At 37.5% G+C, this 20,118-nt stretch overlaps 2 protein-coding genes across 2 annotated transcripts in view; both read left to right on the forward strand.

The window, feature by feature from the left end:
* Positions 1 to 20,118, forward strand: part of LOC134651902 (protein FAM135A) — a 148,906-nt gene that overhangs the window by 31,816 nt on the left and 96,972 nt on the right. The gene's annotated exons all lie outside the window — the stretch shown is intronic.
* LOC134651972 (CYFIP-related Rac1 interactor B) overlaps positions 14,943 to 20,118 on the forward strand; it is a 42,420-nt gene continuing 37,244 nt past the window's right edge. The window contains exon 1 of the mRNA XM_063507117.1: positions 14,943 to 15,520. Within this exon, the coding sequence (XP_063363187.1) occupies positions 15,206 to 15,520 (315 nt within the window). The 5' untranslated portion in view covers positions 14,943 to 15,205. The remainder of the gene's footprint in view (positions 15,521 to 20,118) is intronic.

Consider the following 20,118-nt stretch of genomic DNA (forward strand, 5'->3'; position numbering starts at 1 on the left):
ACCTAAACCCTAGATTGTATCGATCTAATCTAATCATAGCGGATGTATATCGGGAAAGTATCAGTATTTCTCCGTTTCGACAATCGTACCTCCATTATTGCACAATCAATGCGCCTAAGAAAACGTTTAACATCACAATGGGATTTAAGTCCCTACTAGGCATACAGGTAAGAGCTTATCATTTACTTAAATAGGCTTCGAATTTCCGTTTATGTAATAATTTAGGATTTTAGGTACCGTATCTTGCTGGCCTAAACTGGAATGCATTTGTAAGTTGTATGATAGTTACGAACTGTATAGTCGCATTTTTTCGTGCATTTTCCTTAAAGCATTTTGTGCCATTTCAGAAGGTAGGTTACATACCAAATATCCAAAAACATTTAGCTAATGCCTACTGTAAATCGACTCCCAATTCGTACGAGGTTGAATTATATTGTTTAAAGTTTTTATAGTTCTATAAGACAAAGAGAGTACGCTGAAATATTACTGATCATTTTGTAAATTTTTAAATCACGTTCGTTAAAAGGATGCTAAGGTGTATGTTTGTAATATTCTAGATAGGGTTAACATCACGAAACACCAACGATTTTGTATATTGTTAGAATAAATATTAAGACTATTAAGTGCGCGAAGCTAGCGTAATAGAGTTTCTTACCTAGTCCGCCCCGGCGTTGCGAAATTCTGAAAGATTTTTTCATATTACTATGTTTAAACTCTAAATTGCATAAACCCACGATGACGATAAAATAAACCTAAATATGATAGGATAAATCAACATGATAATGAGAAATTACCACATGACTTCGTTCATGTCATTTCGAATATTCCGATACATATTTTTCGTTTATAAAAATTAATCATGGTAAATTTCGATTTTGTTATAAACCTTAATACGAATCATTCATAGCACATCTCACGCGCACCAATCAACGTGAGAGATCGTCAAGGTCGTACCAAAACAAGATTAGAACATTTAAAAATTGTTAAATAAGAATCGACCTCTTAGAACCGAGCCTAAAAAGCCTAAAAAATTACATCTTATTGTGAAATTACTCTGAGAACATCTCACCTGCACTAATAGGTACCTACGTGTTGCAAGCAAAAACAAGGCGCGCAGCGAGTAATTTCAAAATGAAACCAATTAGATGAAAAAATATCAATGCCACTACTACGCAAAAAACTGCTAACTATAGTATTTTTCACACGAGTAAGTATGGTGACAGCTAGGTATACAATTTATAACCTTAAGCACAGAATAAGTAATAGTATTACCTTAAGACGAAAATATGTGTTGAAATAACGGCTGTTACCATACCCAAGCTATTTGAAAAATGCTATAATAATTGCCTATTTAAAGTGTACTCGATATCTACGAATAAATTATAGTATCGTTACATGCTATTTAAAATAGTTAATTTGACAAAAGAGTGCTAATAAATAGAGTCGTACGAAGGTAATGCTGAATTTTTACTAGAACTAAGACGGATCTTTACACCAAATAATTTAAGACGGTGACTTAGTCTGTAGTCTGTAGATATTATAGATGTTTTTTGTATTGTATTTATTGTTGTGTACATGAACGGTGTAGGTAGTTTTTGGGCTATTTTTTATTTTGTTGTTGTTTTTTCTTTTTTTATATATTTTGATAAAATTTGGTAACGTTTGGTTTCGTAGCTCAACGGAATTATACATACATTTTTTGTCCAAAATTGGGATTTCGTGATTTTCGTGTTTATTCTGACCGGAATGAGGAGCTCTTCAAACCTACAATTTTTGATCAAAATCTGTCAAAAAAATAAAGAATGGCCCTTTTACGTCTAATAAAATGTCTTCACTCCAATTGTAACGTACAGTCAGTTACAATAATATATGTCAAGATGAAGCGCTCAAAGATATACTTCGCACAACTAAACTAAAAAAACTTGGAATGAACTGTCGCCCGCGGTACTTCTGGACCGATACGACCTTTAAACCTTCAAGAAAATACCGTACTCCATGGGCGGTAACTTCTTACCATCAGGCATTTGCCTCCTATATCATTAAATTATTAAAAAAATACACGTTCTCGTGTCGGGTATTCTTGAGCGCTTCATTTAAAAATTCAATGTTTAATGTACCTACTTAAACTATTTCTACATCTTTGTTTCAACTTTCATTTACTTGGGACAGAAACTCGTGAAATTACAAAACTATTCCACATTCCCACACATTCTCATCTCATTATTCTGTCAGACAAATAAAGCTATGCACAAATTGGGCACTGCCTTGAGACGACACGCTTTGTATAGGTAGGTATATCCATGTACAATACAATACACTTTATTGCACACCTCACACAGTTTACGATACATGAACAGAATCAAATGTTAAATTCTGTTTTTATATTACAGACTCTAAAATGACAATTCTATTGGCCGACTAGTAGTAGTAGTATAGTACTCAAATCATCCAGTTTTGTACCAATTTTGTACTAATATGACCGATCACTCGGACAAATTAGGCCAACCGAACTGCCATTTTAGTATAATATGGCATTTTAAAAACAGAGCTTAACGGAAAATTTACTCTTACGTATGTTACCTACTTTATACCTATTACATTACCTATTCATGATAACCTAATACTTACGGGCTCATTTAGACGATGCGAGTTTCATTCATTACATTGCGGGTTTTGATCGGTCGGTTAAATTGGACGTTCGCGATATAACTAAAATCGCATGCGAGTTCGCGCACCGTCTAAATCAGCCCTACCTACTAGTAGATTAAGGAGTCTATTTATTTATTTATATGCCATAAATGAGTGTGCTAATGGCCTAAGATTATTAAACAAATGTTCACAAGATTTAGAACTGAATTAAGTACTCATTGAAGCACATTTTCCGCGAGATCTCTATCATGTATTAGGTGTATCATTTATATATCACGCACGACTCTAGACTATCAATGTCATTGACGTATTAGTATCTAAGGACGGGCTAATGGGCCACTAAAAATGGTACTAGTTCAGCGGTGATACTCACGAATTCCAGCCAATCGTGCAGTCTAACGCAACTAATTGCGACCAATAGCGCGCATAATGCGAACTCGTCAACCAATCGCGCGCGTGATGCGAACTCTCAACCAATCGCGTTGTAGCGGTTTCACACCGCTGTACTGGCCCCTGTCATGCCTCGTTATTATTGCCCGTAAAGCCAGTCCCTAGATATCTATGTCAATGATCAATGTATATTATGTCGTTACTAAATAACCACCAAAAACATACTATATCTCCGGTGGTAAACCGTAAATCGTCTGTAATAGACGAAAAGGCCCATGATGAAATCCGTTCAACTTATTTATTTTCAAATTCACTAGAATCGTCGGTATAAGTACTTCATATTTTACCTATACCTGCACCTTTTTTGCGCTTTGGCTTCGTAAAATGTAGAAATCTAGCCTATGTCGACAGCCGTGTACGAAAGAAATAAAATATATAAAATCAGTAACCCTCTGAGCTGACCATTGATCGACCTTCGTCGTTTTCGTTTGTTCCTACCTATATAAAGGAAAGACATGCAAGACGATATTTAAGCAAATCACAAAGTGGACTGGCAACAGTAAAATGTATCCACTCAATAGATATTAATATTTGAAAAAATACGATCATACCATTTCTGATATTTAAAAGGCTGAGTTCGTAGTGTTCGTACACGTAATAAATAAAGAATTGTTTGAAAATGTACCCTGCAAGAAAATAAAATATTATGCAATAGGTAATATTATAATTAGTAAAATCATGGCTATAGCATAACATGTAAAGGCCCCAGTACACAATGGGCCATCACCGGCCACTCCAAGGGACGCATTTATGGGTTAGAGGGAGCAACTGATATTGCTATCTCATTCTACCGCATGGCTGCGTCCCTTGGAGTGGCCGGCGATGGCCCATTGTGTACTACGGCCTTAATAGTCCCGTCAATCTTTCATAGGTACTTCCCTACTATAAGTTCATAATAGTGGCAGTAATTTCGGAAAAAGATAAAGAGGCCCGCTAAGGCCGTAGCCTTAATAAATATAACTATAACACGTTAGACATTAAAGTTGTAAATTTTTATCGAATGTTAGACTGATCTTTAAAAAATATACGATCATTAAGATATTTGTAAATTGCATAGAAAATCTTTTTTAAGAGTAGAATTTAATTTTAACCTTATTGTGAGGTGGAGCGAAGCTGATATGTGAAATTTTCAATTTGATTTTCTATTGAGCAAACTCAGTAGCAAACTTAATTTAATCGAGTAACCATAACAGAAATATTAAGAGTTCTGAACTTGAAACTAGTGCCGTTGTTATATGGTTACACAACACAATTACTTAATATTAGAAAATCAAATCGAAAATTATGATATTTCATGGGCTTGGCCCACCCCGTCTACAGGCAGCTGACCTACCAGTGGCGAGGACGCGAATAGCGATAGAAAATTCCGTGTGATAAAAAGAGGTGCATAATGCATATTTTCATCTTTGGTACAGTCAAGTGTAAAAATATAGGTGCACTCATCATACTCAAAAATATGTCCCTCAGAGCATTTCTCAAATAATTTGTACATTTTGATCACATCTTAGATTTCTATAAAAATTGGTATGCTGGTAAAGTACATGAAGCTGAACACTTTCCACCATATTTCCCAAAATGTCCAAGAAAGTTTGTATGAAACATCCTTTTTTGTTACCAGATTTCCTTACACATTTGGTAACAAAAAGGGAATGAAACAATTTTTTTGAGAAATGCTCCTCATTGAATTAAGAACTATGGGATATATTTTTGACTAAGTTGTATGATTTTGGCACCCGTATTTTTACATTTGACTGTACTAAAATAAATGGAAACACTTGCTAAGAAAAACCATCACTACTCGCTTCTCGCGTATTGCTACCGGACGGACCGCTGCAGTATATTTCTTCTGTCCACTTTCCTCCTAATTATTTCATACTTTTACAGGGGCTTGAAATAATGTATGCCTTAGATTTACTGATACAAAATGGTATCAGATCACTAGTTGGAAAATATAGTGGTTTATATTGGTATTGGCTGTAAGTAGATCAAAGTGTTTGTTACAAAATTCACTAAATGGATGGCAACACAGTAATTAACCAAGCTTCTGAGCGTGCAAGGTTACCATGGTGAAAATCAGCAAGGTTACCATTGTTGGCAACAGTCTGCTCCCCCCCCCTTAATTCTCAGGGGTATTCTCTTTGGGGCTATTCATAAATTACGTCATTCCAAATTTGGGGGGTCTGGACATCGGATGATGGTAGCATGACTTAGGAAGAAACGGGGTCATACTATGCATGATTTTTGGATGATTTTAGGGGGGGGGGGGGTCAACAATCGACAAAAATAGATGACGTAATTTATGAACAGCCCCTTTGCCACTAAGGCCTCAAGGGGTTAATTAAGCCAATAATAACTGTAATTATTTCTAACTGTACAACACAACTGTTTAAAACACTAAAATAGTTAATCTGAGACATACATTATCTCAACAATAATTATGTTAGATTAATGTTACGAATGTACACACCTACTTACGGGGATAGAATTAAGTAATATACCTCAATTTGCTCACGGACTTGCTTAACGACGGAATCTGTGTAGCTAAATGTAAAATGATAAGGATTTTGTAAATATTATGTATGTAGAAAAGAAAATCTTATTTGTAAATTAAATTCATATGTTTAATGGCAATGTGTCGATGTAATACACTTATGATGATAAATAAATATGGTAAAATAACTTTTGACTATCATTTCCATCATTCATTATTTTAACATACCAATCTACTCACAACATAGCAAACGTTGTACTAGTACTAGTACTATTAAAAAAACTACAGAAATGAGCAACTAACCACAGTACTAAACTCGGATAAACTCTTCTGCTTCACATTTTCCCACTTCATATGGAAGGCATGGTCTCTTAATCAGGGAAGAAACAAAATTTCCTGAATATTGAATTGTTTTCTTGGCCCATATTAATGTAGTGCCCTGCCCCTCCAACGGTCCGGATTACAGCGATCTTGTGATTAGGGATAGTCCAGATTTGCGAGTCTTATAGGAAACATTACCCGATCGTATGAAACATAATTATTATTGTTTTAATGGAGCAACGGCTATGATTAAGAATTATGTAAAGCGTAAACTTATATCTAAAGCTTATTATACCACACAAGAACATGAATGATAAAACAACGTTAGATTAATTTTATTGTTATTCGATATGATTATTTATTTATTATGTATATTTGACCGACGCCCGGTAACACGCTACATACGTTTAGCGGAGGTCTTCTATTTATTTATTATACATATATTATTATCATTCTCAAATAAGAACACACTTTTTCATTGACATGTTTATTTACATACTGCCATGACAACGTCAAATTATTTGAACATAGGTCGGATCATAGGTAGGTAGAGTCTCGAAAAAGAATCCGCAACATAAATGTCAAATAACATTGAGTTTTACTTTATTGATTTAAATGCCATCTAAATTAACCTAACCTAACCAAACCTATCCTATTGCGCGCGCGGCACCCTACCGCGGCGCGCGAAGCTGCCCGCCTCCGCGCCGGGGCGCCGGGCCTGAGCACCGCTCCCCGATTATGAGTGGCCATCTAAACCTTACGCCCCTTACGATCCTTACGGTCATGTGATCGCCGCGAAGCTGTCTCGAGTTTATCATTTTTTCCCCACCTCAAAAAGTGTCCAGCGCCGCTAAAGAAGTTTTCACTTCAAAAATACACTTCTAAAAACTATTGTTTTATTGTAGGGTTCCATTAAGAATTTCGCTTTCCAAAAGGGTTCCGTCAAAAAAAAAGATTGAGAACCGCTGCACTAGTGTAATACTCCCTATTGATAAAGGCTTTTTATTTTATCTATTTATTTATTTTAAACGTACTCTAAACGTGTCGAGTGCTAAAAGTTCATTTAACGTACATCGCATATTATGTTTTTTTTTAACTCTTAAAATATCTGATCTTAATAAGCAAGAATAAGGTTTCGCTCCAGTATGGCTTAGTATGTGTCTGTTCAAATGGCCTTTTTGCGCGAACCGTTTTTTGCAGATTTCGCAAGAATAAGGCTTCGCTCCAGTATGACTTAATATGTGTGTGTTCAAATTGCCCTTTCGCGCGAACCGTAATTTGCAGATACCGCAAGAGTAAGGCTTCGCTCCAGTATGGCTTAATATGTGTTTGTTCAAACCGCCCTTTTGCACGAACCGTTTTTGCAGATTTCGCAAGAATAAGGCTCCGCTCCAGTATGGCTTAGTATGTGTATGTTCAAATAGCTCTTATACGCGAACCGTTTTTTGCAGATACATATCGCAAGAATAAGGCTTCGCTCCAGTATGGCTTAGTATGTGTCTTTTCAAACTGCCCTTTAGCGCGAACAGTTTTTTGCAGATTTCGCAAGAATAAGGCTTTGCTCCAGTATGGCTCAGTATGTGTGTCTTCAAAGTGCTCTTATGCGCGAACCGTTTTTTGCAGATTTCGCAAGAATAAGGCTTCGCTCCAGTATGGCTTAGTATGTGCCTTTTCAAACAGCCCTTTAGCGCGAACCGTTTTTTGCAGATATCGCAAGAATAAGGCTCCGCTCCAGTATGGCTTAGTATGTGTATGTTCAAATAGCTCTTATACGCGAACCGTTTTTTGCAGATTTCGCAAGAATAAGGCTCCGCTCCAGTATGGCTTAGTATGTGTGTGTTCAAATAGCTCTTATGCGCGAACCGTTTTTTGCAGATATCGCAAGAATAAGGCTCCGCTCCAGTATGGCTTAGTATGTGTATGTTCAAATAGCTCTTATACGCGAACCGTTTTTTGCAGATTTCGCAAGAATAAGGCTTCGCTCCAGTATGGCTTACTATGTGTTTTTTCAAACTGCCCTTTTGCGCGAACCGTTTTTTGCAGATTTCGCAAGAATAAGGCTCCGCTCCAGTATGGCTTAGTATGTGTGTGTTCAAATAGCTCTTATGCGCGAACCGTTTTTTGCAGATTTCACAAGAATAAGGCTTCGCTCCAGTATGGCTTAGTATGTGTCTTTTCAAACTGCCCTTTAGCGCGAACCGTTTTTTGCAGATTTCGCAAGAATAAGGCTCCGCTCCAGTATGGCTTAGTATGTGTATGTTCAAATAGCTCTTATGCGCGAACCGTTTTTTGCAGATTTCGCAAGAATAAGGCTTCGCTCCAGTATGGCTTAGTATGTGTCTTTTCAAACCGCCCTTTAGCGCGAACCGTTTTTTGCAGATTTCGCAAGAATAAGGCTTCGCTCCAGTATGGCTTAGTATGTGTGTGTTCAAATTGTCCTTTCGCGTGAACCGTTTTTTGCAGATATCGCAAGAATAAGGCTTCGCTCCAGTATGGCTTAATATGTGTGTGTTCAAATGGCCTTTTTGCGTGAACCGTTTTTTGCAGATATCGCAAGAATAAGGCTTCGCTCCAGTATGGCTTAGTATGTGTGTGTTCAAATTGCCCTTTAGCGCGAACCGTTTTTTGCAGATTTCGCAAGAATAAGGCCTCGCTAAAGTATGGCTTAGTATGTGTGTGTTCAAATTGCCCTTTCGCGAGAACCGTTTTTTGCAGATTTCGCAAGAATAAGGCTTCGCTCCAGTATGGCTTAATGTGTGTGTGTTCAAATGGCTTTTTTGCGTGAACCGTTTTTTGCAGATATCGCAAGAATAAAGCTTCGCTCCAGTATGGCTTAGTATGTGTGTTTTCAAACTGCCCTTTTGCGCGAACTTTTTGCCACAAAGATCGCATATAAACTTTCTCTTACAGTCTCTAGCATATATATTTTCATTATTATTGTCCGTGTCACTAGTTGTTGCGTCTTGGGCAGTCCGGCGATTGTTAATGATACAGTCTCTAGCATATATGTTTTCAGTATCAGATTCCGTGTCAGTATGTGTTCTGTCGTTGCCGGCGAGCGCCTCGTGGTGTTGGAGGCGTTCGAGCCGCACGCAGCAGTCTCGGAGCGCGAGCGGAGAGTCTCGACTAAGGACGCACTCCCGTAACAGCTTTTCTTCAAATACTGAAACCACATTGTTAAGTCATTGGTTAATTAAGAAGCCGGTATCGATTTTAAGGGGCCCACTGATTACCAGTCCGCCGGACTCACGGATTTAGAGTTAATAAACTGGATCGAGTACATTGACCAAAAAGTGTGTCCACATGAGAAGTCAAACTAGAGCCCTGCATCTCGTTCTAATTAGGGTGACCATAAGACATCTGTATGTGGGATATTAGGATAACATGAAATATATCAGTAGGGTGTGACATTTTCTAAATAAAGTGAAATTTTAAGTAGTCGGGTTTTTTCTTTCATTTGTAGTCGGCCTCTTTAGCACTCACTCATGGTATGTTCATAAAGGTAGGCTTCCCTTTTGTCCACTTCAGCTTTTTTTAAGTGTAAGCGTCATTGAAGATCTGTTTAGCAAATATGAGGTTTTTTTAAAAGTTGGTGCCTTTTTTCTATTGACGGAAATGTGTCCTACCTATAAAGAATCGATTGCATATATATAAACAGTTTGACACACCTTTTCCGTAACAAAATATTATGTATAAATGAGAGTCTGTAATGTTTAAGGAGTTAATAATAATAATAAAATCATTTATTTCAGGCAAAGCCCATAAAAGTGTTAGTGTATATTTACAATTAAAGCATAACTTAAGACTATTGTTAATAAATAATACAGAGTCACAAAACACAGACAAACCGGATGAGCACACATTCACTAATACTGTCAATAAAATATTAAAACTACAATGGTACAATAAAATTCAGAAATAGGTAAAAAATAAAATTACATAATTGAAATATTAATTACAGAAATAAATAAAAACATTAATATAATAAAAATAAATGTAAAAAATCGATCGATAATAAAAAATCAATTATAATCATCAACAAACAACAAACATGTCATCAATTAAAATTTAAAAATTACCAATTAAAATTTACCAATGTCGAGTGAAGGCCGATCCATCTTTTCAGCATGGGTGAATCCCACCTGTCGGCGAACACCTTTAGAAGGCTGCTAGGGCTCCCCCGCATCCTTTCTAACAATGAGGCGCAGCGCTTCCTCATGATCGCATGAAAGCCATCAATTCCCGCCTCCGTAAACATGCCCGAAGCACTGCACCTCCGATGAAGCCCCAGCAACGCTCTAAATGCATTATTATATTGCACACGGAGTGCGCTATACGTCCTCTGCGTAAAATTGACCCAGAGATTGCAGGTGTAAAAGCACTGGCAGTTAAGCACTTTGGTTTTTAATTTTGGCAATTGAAGGGATGTTTACAAAAACAACATAACTGACTACACTGGTTGACACCTGAAACGATTAACATGTTCTTAAAAAAATGACAACCGCTCTAATCAGTTATGTTGTTTTTGTAAACATCCCTTCAATTAGGTATTCTATAACAAATCTTAAATTAAACATGCCGAAATAAAGACATACCTATTAAGTTAAACTTACTTTTACATTACCTACGTTAATTATAAGAATTCTGTGAGACCGATTCACAACGTGCCGACATCATAGTCACCCTAATGAGTTTGACAATGTTGTCTTGTATTTTTATAGTAAAATGTAATAATTGTGGCTTTCTTGTGAAACAATATTCCACAATTAGCAATTATTTCACTCCAACAACCTTTAACATAACATTTCTTCACAATTTTTAAGAAATTTTGCATTCACGTGTTTTGAAGAAATGTCATCAAGTTGGGGATACCAATTAATATTTAAAGTTACTACAAATCCTACCATACTAAAATTTAGGTTTTCTTTTGCTGTGTATGCGCTTGGTTTAATCAGTTAATAATATTGGCATCATAATTATTTACAAATTACTTAAAATATATCAGAACTGTAATCTGAATATAGCACTAAAATTGTATAAGAAGGTAATTAAATTCAGTAGTTTAATGATATAATTTCTACCACAATGGTATCTTTTTAACATTGGCAACATGTGCGAGTGAGACACAGGGCTCGGGTTTTTCTATCTCAAGTGGACCGTTTTCTCTAGTCTGGTACGAACAACTTTCTGTCTCGGTGATAAGGTTCAAATTAGTATGGCAAAAAAAGTGACAACTCGCTCCAGTTTAAAAAATATAACTTCATGGCCGGACTATATCGGCCTGTCAGTTAGAACAGCTGACAGCTGAGCAAAAAGTTGACAGCTCCGAACAACTGACAGGCCGATATCGTCCGGCGGACTGGTCATCAGTGGGCCCCTTTAGTCGCAAAAATGTAAAATTGATAGATTTAGTCAGTGAAATTGTACACCTTTTGTTACGCAATAGAAATAACAAGTACTGGTATCTATTAGCACGTCTTCTTATCTTGCACTTTTACAGATATTTTTTTTGAAAACGGATTCACTAAATTAGTAATGATTTTTTTTTCTGTTGGACGTTTATACTGTTTATAGTAGGCCGTTTTTTCAGGCTTTAGGTTAGTTTTCGTTCAAGTCGTCTCGGATATGGCTGAATATGGTATCGATGCATTCAGTGCAATGCCCTGAACACAAATATATGAGATGACAAGCGCAAAAGTGGTTGGGGTAGTTGCTGTGACGTCATAAAGTCGGCAGTACAAACTTTTTTTTTATTTTCGTTTAAACATACTTACCATGTGGGGTACCAAATGAAAGGGCTTTGTGAGTAGATCACAAATATATAACATACTGTAACATATTCAATACTTGGTCTAACAAATTATTAGAAAACGTTAAAAATTTTCACTATCCACAGTTGACATCTAACTGTTAATGCTAATTTAATTTTTGGTACAAGCTTTTATCGCTGACTGTACTTTTCTTACGACAGACAACTAATACTCATCGAGACAATTCTAAAAACCCCTAACACAATTAGGTTGCGTTGTTTCACCACAGAGTTCCTATGGCCACCTCCTGTCTCCATCATCAGATCAGTTCGACAGTACCATATTATTGTATTGTCATCAGAACTACATACAGCTGACAATTTTCATGATGCTACGATCCTTGGAAGATGGTTAAATTAGTTACCTTAGATTCCATTAAATAGTTACATACAGGTCGACCTAATAAAAGCTTGTTAAAAATAAAAAATCATTTATCCATATAATTTTTGATACTTTTATACATTTTCATTTTAGTTTTAATCCTGCGGCGATGGCAGTAAATTTACTGTGACTACAAAATATAAAACTAAGTCGCTTCCCGCTGTCTGTCTGTCCCTATGTATGCTTAGATCTTTAAAACTACGCATCGGATTTTAATGCGGTTTTTTAATAGATAGAGTGATTCAAGAGGAAGGTTTGTGTATAATTTGTTAACCCGTGCGAAGCTGGGGCGGGTCGCTAGGTATCACTATATGAGACCTACTTGCAGCCATTTTTTAATTTGGTCAAGAACTTACCATAGTCAACGACAACAGGACAACAGGCCCCGTTGCCTCCTTGCTCCATACACGTGTGAATGTGGGTCATGACATGCTTCAATAAATCAGACTTTAGAGAAAACTTCCTACCACAAAGATCACAAACTGGTTCAGTCACTCTCTCGCAGTCAACTTTAGTGTACATTTCATCTTCAGGTTCGCTGTCAGTGTGAGTGGTGTCTTGTATGGTGTGCAAGGCTGGGGCTCCGTGGTGGAGGCGCTCCAGTCTTACGCAGCAGCCCTTCATTGCCGGCTGCGTTGCAGAGGTGTGCTTCTGAGACTCCTGGAGGAAACCGTCTGTGACATCTAGCGCCCAGTCTGCTCAGAATAAAACCATAATGTCATTAGCAGACATAGTGGTTTTTGTGGCTGATAAATCTGTTATCGATAAGTCATAGATAAATCTTTAAAAGATGTACTTAACTTTTTTACTCACTGTAGGCAAGTTACCGATAAATAATTTCATACATAATTTCTTTATTACATATATTTATTACTTAAAAACTAAAACGTAAACTGTAGTATACAGTGCCAGTAAAATAGAAAACTACCAATATATCAAAAGAAAAAAAGATATCGAATGTGTTGTTTATTTCGCGGTAGCTATCTTCTTATAAAATGTAATAAATATCTATAAGTTAAGGTAACATCGAAAGTAAGGGTACCATTCGATTCCTTACATTTTATCCAAAAAAATATTGTATAGCAACTATATAGGTATATAAACGCAATATTTCACGGACAAAAACACAATTTTCTTGTTTTGTCCATACTCCATACTACAAGATGGGATCTCAGTGACCTTGACGTCACGTTCACTTATCCTTTTGTGAGAGGAATTCGCGAGTGAAGTGCGACTGTTGGACTTTGACTATAATTCAGTTCTTGATTTACCATACATTATTTATTTATTTTTTATTTTTATTTTATTGAAGTGTAATTTTGTCTAGTAATTCAAAACACATTCCAAGTTTCCATACATTTTTTTTTAAACATATTAATTAAAATAATTTTAGTAACAACCTGCTCTTTTCATAAAAAAAATGTCAATATTTTTACAAATAATATCATCTAGAATAACTTACCGAGGACTACCAGAGAAACATCTGGCCGATGTGGATGCTCCGGCCCCAGCACTAAGTCTTCCTTCACGACATGGTCAGCATACAGGTCTGACAGCATGGCTGCCTCACTCATTCCATACTCTTCGCTCTCCGACGAAGGCTCTTCCTTCACATGCTTTGATCCGGACACAAGCTCGTCCTTTACATCATGGTTAGTATCCACACCGGCCATGCTGGCCAAGTCGCTCATGCCAGTCACGCCGCACTCCATGCCTTCAGAACACAGGGCCTCCTTCTTTAGTTTATCAGCTAACTTTTCTGCCTCACTCACACCATAGCCTGCACTGTCTGAACATAAGGGCTTGTGGTAGGTGTAAAGGCTGGCCAGCATAACTGCCTTACTCGTGCTGCACTCCTCACTATCCGAGCATGAGGACTCCTGTTTAATTTGATCTGCACACTGTGTCTCCATCTGACAATCAGAATGCTGCATATTGTCTGCCTGCTCCTTAATGTGCACTGCCAAGTTAAAAAGCATTTAAGTTAGACGAGTATTGTGACAGAACCGCTTTGTTCGGAAGTCCAGCTATGCAGCAGCATGTGGAGCTAACGCTTCGGCCTCGTCCAGTAAAAATGTACACTTGTCTATCAAATTGCGTTTTTTCTATAGAAAAATTTTCACGCTCGCTACGCTCGCGTTTTCAATATTATTTTAAAGTTAAGCCAACTTTGAGAAATGTGACATTCGGATGGCGACTGCAGCAGCATTACTGGTGCAAAGTTACTGCTGCAGCCATGCTGCAGCACTAAATTTCCGTGATAAAATTATGTGACTGGCTTGGACTCAATTTCGTGTTGCTTCTTCTGCCATACTTTCTCGGAGCACTTACACTACACTTTATGATCACCATGGACCTATGATGATCACTTATGTATTCTTATATTCTCAAAGTCGAGTGAAGAAAGAAAGAAAGAAACTCACATATTCAAATAACAAACCAAAACAAGGCAATTGACATTGACATTGCCATTGACACTAATTACAGTGCATTTTTTTTTAAATAAAGGATACAGGTTTTTTAAGCCAGCGCATTCTAGTGTGTTATAGTTGGTCAAACCAATTTGTCATTTAGTAACAACCAGGAAAACTATACTCATCCTTTTCTTTTGGGTGCTTCTGTCACTAGTGTAAGAAAAAGATAGTATGATTCTCTCTGTCTACATTTGAAATGAGACAGTCTTTTGGCAAACTATAGGACAGCATGATAGCACTAAATGTGGAGAGGGCATTAAAAAGAATTGCTGACAACACTGGCAAAAATGTCTGTTTGACAAACAATTGAATTGAATTGACAGTTGACACTTCGTAAATCGTATTGCCTTCGGTCTGAGGACGGTAGTTCGTTTCGTTTGTCGCAGTCGGGCTGGGCTGGGTCGCTGTGCGCGGTGTTAGTGTAGTATTTGGGCGTGTTAAATATATTTTGATAAATCGGAGGACGATGAATTTTGTATAAAAACGTTACATAACAAAACAAAGAATAAAAGTGTATCATTTTAAAACAGAAGTGCTCTTCCTAGAACAGTTATCATAGGCGATGATACCTTTGCCACTGATGAGTAATATTTAATAGTACAGTGAATTATTTTTTATTATAAACAAAAATGGGGAAGTTGTTGAGTCTTTTGGCCCGTGACGACTCGAATTGCTGTTCGTCGCCGCGCTACGATATCTTTTTGGATTTCGAGAACGCTGCACCCACGGAAACGGAGAAAGAAGTGTACGAGGAAGTTCAGAGAGTTCTGTTGGAGTCGGAGAAGATTTTGGAGGAGATACAGTGTTATAAGGGGGCAGGGAAGGAGATACGAGAGGCTATAGCGGATGGGTCGCGGATATCTCAGGAGCGAGCCTGGCGCGCGGTCAAACCGCTGGTGGATAAGCTGCTGCGATGCTACAACCACTCTGTGGAGCTACAGCGGGTAAGTTACAAATTAATATATCTTCTTCTTTCCATTTTGTTACCCCCTGCTGGGGGTAAATTAATCTATGTGTAAATATAAACCTTTTTTACTACTGGCCGGCGAAGCTGGTAACTTTGGGTCTGAATCCTGGTAATGGATTCAACCACCTGCACCCTTAGCACATGATTGGCGCGACAGTATCTCGCGGCGAGATAGACTAACCGTCTTTTTCTACCTGTGTTAACAAAAGAGGGACGGGTAGTCTATCTCGCCGCGAGATACTGTCGCGTCAATCATGTGCTAGCCCGGCTGGTAATGATGTATATATAAGTTGACCTTTAGAAGTTTCTATGTAGGTATGTATAAGTATTCTGTGATGCAAATATATTTTAATCGCAAGACAATTTAATAAACTGATAATTTTCCACTGGTGTACTATCTGTTTTTTTATCTGAAACATTATCTTTATATAACAGATGTTTTCATATTTTATTATGAATCATGGAATATATTTGCTAGCAGACCTTACTAATCATTATCATTTAGTATATAAACATCATTAAAAACATTATTAATTAGCGATAGGACCAGTTGTTGCTACTTCATTAACACTGATGTCTCTGTCTTTGACTTAATTATTTCTAATGTGTAAGTAAATAAAATAGCATAGTTATAAAGGCTTCCTTTTGATGAGCCATATCTTATCACGAGAGTGCTTATCATTTTGATTACATTCTGTCAAGTGATAAGTTCTTTCACAGATAACCCAACCAAACAAAAGATTCTTAACACGATGTACATACTCTATCTTGTATGTGTACATACACAAACAACGCAATAGGGCAACTCTACCACACCTCGGACACTGGCGATCAAATGTATGAAAGAAAGCGTTCCTACGTACACAGCCTAAGCTCGTGTAGGTGAACGCGTACCATGCTTGTGTGAGTGAGATAAGACATTGTAGGGTAACTGTGAGGTAACCGAGAGCGGGTGGGCGGCACTTTCAACGGGAGGCAGGGAGTGTCCATACTGTGCGCTAGTACTCTTTATTATACTGTGACTCTACTGTAACAAGTGCAACAGGATCATCCCATACAAGGGCCCACTTCACCGCCTGCCTGCATGCAATACGGCCACATCTCAAAATTTATTTATGATTATTGGAGATTCAATCTTAATTAAAAATAATAAAGTTAAGTTTCCTTTAACATTGTTGGTGCCCAAGTGGCCGTATTGCAAGCACCAAACGACTTAAGAGTGGGCAAACGCAAAATTGTAGAATTTATTTTGAATTTTTACACAATGTAATCAAAAGCAAATGCCATGAAAAAATTCACACGGAAAGTAGACTATACTTGCAAGGGCAGACTCCAACCAAAACCTTAAAAAGTTAAAGTTGGCTAAATAAAAAAATCACGAAATCATGTCTAATTTTTATTTATTTTCAGTTGTTTCTCATTACCCTGCATCATTATCAGTATAATTTTAGTATAAAATAGCTAGTAATACAACTGAGAAACAAACTTTAATTTTAACACAAGTATATTTTCAGAGTAGGTAATTGAGTTGAAAGGTAAAAGCCCGCGCTACGGCCATTTCTTCCGTCGTAAGTTTCGCGCGGCGCGCATCTATTGTTTCCTTCTTTTTCCTGGCTTCTCGTCCCTTCTTATGAAACAAATCGCAATGAGCTATTAAGGTCGCGATCAACGAGATCGTTTATACATACGCAATCTAGGTTATGTGTTTTGTGTTATGTCACGTTATGTGCCAATGCTATAATTAAATTATATACCAGTACGGATATGATGGTCGTTCTTGTCTACGTGACAGCGTGATAAAACGGTGTCCGTCACTTTCTTTCCCACGGTGTTAAACAGTGACAGTTATTTTATCACGTGGATAAAGATGGATAAAGCTATCCATAATAGGCTGGCTGGAAATTAAATGATATATCAATGTGTAAAGCAGAAAATTGGTAAGTATAGTACATATTAACCAAATGACTGAATAATTGAATACTTACTATGTACTTATTATCCTATGTAGTTGAGCTGGAGCAGGCCGCGCTGGACCGCGAAAAATTGAATCATATGTACTTAATTTGCACCGAAGTTGCCTAGTACCTAAACAGCCGAGAAATCACTGTTTTTTCAACCCAGCCAATATTTAGCTTGGCTGGCAATGGCAATGTTAAAAAAGCGGCCAAGTGCGAGTCGGACTCGCGCACGGAGGGTTCCGCACCATCAACAAAAAATAGAGCAAAACAAGCAAAAAAACGGTCACCCATCCAAGTACTGACCCCGCCCGACGTTGCTTAACTTCGGTCAAAAGTCTTAAATCTTTATTTTATTCTGTTTTTAGTATTTGTTGTTATAGCGCGGCAACAGAAATACATCATCTGTGAAAATTTCAACTGTCTAGCTATCACGTTTCGTGAGATACAGCCTGGTGACAGACGGACGGACGGACGGACGGACAGCGGAGTCTTAGTAATAGGGGCCCGGTTTTACCGTTTGGGTACGGAACCCTAACAAAAATTGTGTGCATCATGAAATGTTTACCTACTGTATTGTTTACTAACTTTTGCCCGCGACTTCGTCTGCGTGGAGTTAGTAATGTGGGTAGCTTATTTTTGCCCAATCTGCTTTTTATCGATTTCCCATACAAATTTTCACCCCTCTTTTCACCCCCTTAAACGGTGATGTCTGGGATAAAATCTACCCTATGTCCTATCCCGCGACTCAAACTATCTCCATACAAAATTACAACTAAATCGGTTCAGCGGTTTAAGCGTGAAGAGGTAACCAACAGACAGACAGTCAAGACTTTCGCATTTATAATATTAGTATGGATTTAACAAACCATTATTAATAGCAAAACCAAGCAAGCGTTGTGAGTAACTCACCGTGAAGAGCGTCGGTAAAGGTCCGATTAAAATATCCTATCGATCGACCTTTGAAGGTCTGGTTTTCATGCAGTTAATGGCAATACATATCTGGGCTTACCTTGAACATTGAAAATCGAAATTTCGTTACCTGCCTCTTAAGTCTTACAGATGTGCCGTGGAAAAGTTTCCCAACTAGCGAAGTTTCCACATGGAAAATTTTGGGAGACTTGTCATATTTATGTAAGGGAATCGAAATGTTCCATTTCCAAAATAAAATTCTTCTTAAACTTCCGAGTACCTTTCCAGCTTTTTGGAATCTTTCCGCATCTTGCACATCTGTAGACGTCTCTCTAGCGATAATCGAGCAATTGGGAGTTAGGCCGAGAGCAAGTTATGCAAACATTACTATTAAAATAAAAATAGCCCACACCCGAAAACAGAACGCCCTGTTTCTTAAAATTGACGTGAGTTAAAAAAACAAAGTGCTTAAACCCTCAGTGTTCGCCGGCAGACCGTTACAATGGGCGCCATTATTTTGGGCTCCATCTCCATTCATTGTCTACCTGCTACAAACGTTTTTTGTTTTTTGCCGATGGCTAGTTTGGAATAGTCTGGATCTTGCGTGTTATAGCGACATGGCCATTACCAATTTGATTATGAATGATCGCTGTTTACATTTGTGTTCTATAAAACAACTGAATGCGATATAATATTATCAAACTCGCCCATCACTTGTCTTGTACACATGCTCTGATGATTACGATAATCTCTGTTGACCTCATTTAGAGACAGATAGGTGATGAGAAGAGAGTTGTTTACCTACTCTTTTTAATGACATAAACATTATATAGGCCTCTGTTGTACTTCCAAAAAATTTAATTCTCCAGTCAGTCGGAAAACAGGCAATTGCAAGCTTTCCAAAGAATTTGACATTAAATTACATACCCTACTGAGGAAAACTTATTTATTATTAAGTAGGCGCTCTACCCAATGAACATGGCTTATATGTAGTACACGTGGAAGATTATAATGTAGACTAAAATGTAGTACCACTCGAAATGTTGCGAAAAAAAACTTGAGTTAAAACTAGTAAAAATTAATAGCTTTTGTTCTAACAATGTCCAGGAAAAAAGGTTGCAATTGAGGAGTCTTTATCCAATTACTGCAATCTACGCGTCAGGTCTCTACTGCCCTTTTATTACTGCCTAGGCCATTACATTCTTAATGAAGATCGTTACAATACCTTTCTGTAAAAAACGTAGTGCGAGTGATAGCATGTGACATTAATATACTCGTTATGTAGGTATTAAGTATGCTAATGCTATGACTCCATCATCTATTATCTATGACGACCCGCCCCGGCTTCGCACGGGTTACCAAATTATACATAAACCTTCCTATTGAACCACTCTATCTATAAAATGTAGTGATACGGAGGCAAATCGAGGTGTAACAGATTTCAACAAGGTCCGTTTTATGTTGTCTTTGCATAGTCATGGAATGAACTGTCACCCGCGGTATTTCCGGACCGATACGACCCTGAAACCTTAATGAAAAGAGCATACTCCCATCTTAAAACCCGGCAACACACCTGCAACCTCTGGTGTTGTGTTGGTGGACTTGGTAGTGTTAAAATAACGCAACCTCAATTTGGGTTTGTTAGTATTGTTTCTCAATGAATATTAGTTGACAGTTGAAAGAGAAGTTCAATCGGCGATAAAAGCTT

The sequence above is a fragment of the Cydia amplana genome, chromosome 11 (genome assembly GCF_948474715.1).
Source record: "Cydia amplana chromosome 11, ilCydAmpl1.1, whole genome shotgun sequence".
In the NCBI taxonomy this organism is placed as follows: domain Eukaryota; kingdom Metazoa; phylum Arthropoda; class Insecta; order Lepidoptera; family Tortricidae; genus Cydia; species Cydia amplana.